Source organism: Lepidochelys olivacea, assembly GCF_965140295.1.
Source record: "Lepidochelys olivacea isolate rLepOli2 genome assembly, chromosome: 1".
Lineage (NCBI taxonomy): Eukaryota > Metazoa > Chordata > Testudines > Cheloniidae > Lepidochelys > Lepidochelys olivacea.
Window position 1 is genome coordinate 7,477,261 of NC_140411.1, and position 4,584 is coordinate 7,481,844.

Genomic DNA, 4,584 nt, shown 5'->3' on the forward strand with positions numbered 1-4,584 from the left:
GCAGCGAGATTACTGAAGAAGCTGAGTAGCACATACTGCCTCCTCAGCTACCCTGGAACCTGCATAGTGAATAATAAGAAGCAAAAACTTCCCTGAGCAAACCCCGCAACCGGTATCCAGTGTCTGGCAGCTGCAGCTGTGCCAGGGGAGGCTTAGCCTGTCCTAGATCATTATATCTGCCACTTATGGTTTTCAACATTCTGTTACTTTTTTTTGACTGACTCTGCACACACTGAGGGGATGTTTTCAGAGAACTATCCACTATGGCTCCAACATCTTTTTCTTGTGGAGTGGTAAAGGATAATTTGGAACCATCATTTTGTATGTATAGTGTGGATTATGTCTATTGCTTTGTATTCATTGATAATGATTGTATCTGCCATTTTGTTGCCCAGTCACTCTTCCAAGATCTTTGCAGTCTGCTTTGGACTTAAGTATATTGAATAATTTTGTATCATATGCAAATTTTACCACCTCACTGTTTATGCCTTTTTCCAGATCATTTATGAATATGTGGAACAGCATACCACTAACTACCCCTCTCCATTCTGAAAACTGACCATTTATTCCTACACTTTGTTTTCCATCTTTTAACCAGTTACTGATCCATGAGAGCACCTTCCTTACTATCCTGTGACAGTTTACATGGCTTAAGATCCTTTGGTGAGGGTCATTCTCAAAGACTTTCTGAAAATCTAAGTACACTATATCCTCTGGATCCCCCTCTCAAAGAATTCTAATAGATTGGTGAGGCATGATTTCTCTTTCCAAAAGCTGTATCGACTCTTCCACAACAAATCATGTTCATGTATGTGTCTCAAAATTCTGTTTTTTATTATAGTTTCAACCAATTTGCCTGGTACTGAAGTTAGAATTACTGGTCTGTAATTGCTGGGATAACTTCTGAAGTCTTTAAAAAAAAATCAGGATCACATTAGCTATTTGCCAGTTCTCTGGTACAGAAGCTGATTTAAGTGATAGGTAATTTACCACAGTTAGTAGTTTTGTCATTTGATATTTGAATTGCTTCAGAACTCTTAGGTGAATATTATCTGGCCCTGGGGACATTTACCATTTAATTTATCAGTTTGTTCTAAAACTTCTGTGATGGGTTGTCACCCCTGGGTTGCAGTCTAGAAGTTGGTGGAACCTCTGAGGCCTCTAATTTATCAGCTCCCCACCCTTGCACACTTGCTTGAGTATAACCCCAGAATCATACGGTCTTGAACTGCACAGCGATCTGTACAATGCAAACTCATTGATATAGGTCGCTTTCCCCTTGATGTGTGAAAGATATGCAACAGACATTGTTTACAGAGCTGAGATTTTCCTAGACACTTCACTCAAAACACATTGGTTATGATAAAGCATAAAACAAGTTTATTAACTACAGAAAGATAGATTTTACAGGCAGGGTCTTGGGGAAACAGATGGGGCAGAGGGTGAGGTCTCAGGGAAAGAGGCTGAACAGGGCGTGGGGCCTCAAGTGGGAAGAAGAGTGGCAGGGGCATGGTCACAGAGGGGACGGGGATCCTGCCTGCATCATTCCTGCCTTTGCCTTTTGAAAAGGTGGTCACCCTACACTGAATGGGATGGGCTGGGATAGGAGCTAGCTGTGACTCTGTGCGGGAGCTGAGGACCATCTCAACCCCTGTGCAACAGATGGGGCAGCACAAACAGAAGGGCTGCGGAGGGGATGTGGGTATGAGTCTCTTTCGACATTGGTGAGGCCTCATCTGGAGTACTGTGTCCAGTTTTGGGCCCCACACTTCAAGAAGGATGTGGATAAATTGGAGAGAGTCCAGCGAAGGGCAACAAAAATGATTAGGGGACTGGAACACATGAGTTATGAGGAGAGGCTGAGGGAGCTGGGATTGTTTAGCCTGCAGAAGAGAAGAATGAGGGGGGATTTGATAGCTGCTTTCAACTACCTGAAAGGGGGTTCCAAAGAGGATGGCTCTAGACTGTTCTCAATGGTAGCAGATGACAGAACGAGGAGTAATGGTCTCAAGTTGCAGTGGGGGAGGTTTAGATTGGATATTAGGAAAAACTTTTTCACTAGTAGGGTGGTGAAACACTGGAATGCGTTACCTAGGGAGGTGGTAGAATCTCCTTCCTTAGAGGTTTTTAAGGTCAGGCTTGACAAAGCCCTGGCTGGGATGATTTAACTGGGAATTGGTCCTGCTTTGAGCAGGGGGTTGTACTAGATGACCTTCTGGGGTCCCTTCCAACCCTGATATTCTATGATTCTATGATTCTTTCCAGGACTCCTCTGAGTCAGACACTCACTCACACATGCAGCTCAGCTCTGACTCTGTGGGGAGTGGATTCAGCAGGTGTTCTCTCTGCAGAGACATCAACAGAGGTGGCGGGGGGCAATGTGAATGGCTTCTCCTGGGTCTCCTAGCTGAAGGAGTAGGGGAAGGGTGAGTATTTGTGTTCATGGATCACGCAGCACCCTGAGCACTCAGGAAGGACCAGAACTGTGACTACAGAACAGCTCTGCAGCTTTTCTCATGGCCCATGGATGTTTAACCAGAGACGGGACAGGGACAGACCAGGTGTAATGGGAAACAACATCCACGTCCCTTCTCTTTATTGACTGTATCAAGAAGAATTCTGAGGTTGGAACAGCCACTCATATGGATCTTTATGGGACAAACTCCTACCATTGCCCTGGCTCTCCATGAACACAGTCACTTTGTAAATCCTGCTGCCTGCCTTGTTCGCCATCCTCCAGTGTGTTGTCCTCCATCACCATCCCCTGACCCATTGCTCCAGGCCTCATACCCCATCAGAACTGTGCTCTACAGAATGGAAATCAGTAGCTCATATCATCTCAGATATAAGGGTCCAGGATGGAATATGTTGCCGTTATTTTTATCTCTGGTGTCACCAACACTGGAGCCAGGTGATGAACTGACCCTTCATTTGACAAACACCCTGATTATCCTTGCACGAAGGTGTCTACTTTTCACGCTATACACAATTGGGTTCCTCGGGGTGGAACCAACAAGTAGATGTAGCCCAGGAGAATCTGAAGCAAGGGAGAAGGGCCCGTCCAGAATCTATGTATCAGAGACAAGCCGAACTCTGGTATATAGAAGAGCAGGACAACGCAGAGGTAGGAGACGCAGGTGTTCAGGGCCCTGAGGCACTCTGTATTGGACGTGATGCTCAGCACTGTTTTGAGGATCATCACATAAGACAGGAAGATGAGCAGAGAGTCCAACCACATTGTAAAGAATGCAACAGATAAGCCATAGATGCTGTTCACTGTGATGTCCAAACAAGCCTTTTTCATGACCTCCTGGTGCAGGCAGTAAGAATGGGAGAGGACATTGAAATGACAGTATTGGAACCGTTTCAGGAGAATGGGGAGTGGGAATATTATGGCCACCACTCTTCGCACACACCCCAGTCCCATCTTGGATATTCTCGGCAGGGTTAAGATGGAAACATATCTCAATGGGTTACAGATCGCAATGAATCGGTCAAAGGCCATCAACAAGATCACGGAGGATTCAGTGCACTGAAGTGAGTGGATGAAGAACAACTGAGCAAAACAGGCATCCAAGCTGATCTCCCTAACATTAAACAAGAATGTGCTCAGTATCGTTGGTATGGTGGCTATTGATAAGCCAAGGTCTGTGACGGCCAACATGGAAAGGAAAATGTACATGGGCTCATGGAGGCTTGGATCTGTTTTTATAATGAACAGAATGACTGAATTTCCTACTATCAAAATAAGATACATTAAGCAGAAGGGAATAGAGATCCAGAGATAGACGTCTTCCTGGCCAGGTATCCCAGTGAGAAGAAACACTGCAAATTTGAATTTGGTGTCATTGACAGCTGACATAATGTACTGGGCAGGTCCAAGGAGATTTGAACTTTCCTTTCTGAAAGGAAAAAGAACAGGAGACTCGATGATCATTAGTAAGGCATTATTCTGCTCTCAATGCAAGTCTATAGACTCCCAGGAGCTCAAGGAAGATCAGCACAAATATAGTCTTGGATTTACACCACTGATAGGAAGACAGGCATTGCCAGGTTGGATCAGACCTGTAGGTCATCTAGTCCAGTAACCAATGGCCAGTTACAAATGCTTCAGAGGAAGGTGGAAACAGCCCTGCAAGAGGCAGCTATGGGAAAACCTGCTCCAAAGGAAAGTTTCCCCCTGACACACACTAGTTTGAGATATTTTGTGGTTTTAATCAGGAAGTTTTATTGCCCCTCCAATTTTTTTTTTAAATAGTCCTCACTACTGTAGCTGGATTTCCTGGTTATGCAGATAAGTATCCAGAGGAAGTATCAAAGAGGAATCCTGCTAAGCTCTTTGCCCCATTGACATCTTTAGTCTGGGAGTGACACAGTCCACTTGAGCACTGTATGATTGTATAATTGTGACCTTACCATAGACACCTTTCTGGCCCTCCACTTCTGAGTGGGGCCTATTGTATCATGACATGTGGGTAAATACATGGCAAATGCATGGGAAATATGGTCATTGTATTTATCTGTCCTGCATTGAAGCTATATATAAACGTATTTCATTGCCTCATTATATATATATATATATAT

The 4,584-nt window shown here is 44.4% G+C and overlaps 1 protein-coding gene across 1 annotated transcript; it reads right to left on the bottom strand.

Annotated features, from left to right (window-relative positions):
• Positions 1-2,974: 2,974 nt before the first annotated feature.
• LOC311513791 (olfactory receptor 51G2-like) lies at positions 2,975-3,862 on the bottom strand (the record flags this gene model as incomplete). Its single annotated transcript, XM_084615892.1, has 1 exon — positions 2,975-3,862. One exon carries the CDS (start codon positions 3,860-3,862, stop codon positions 2,975-2,977), a length of 888 nt encoding a protein of 295 aa, XP_084472018.1.
• Between the last annotated feature and the right edge of the window lie 722 nt (positions 3,863-4,584).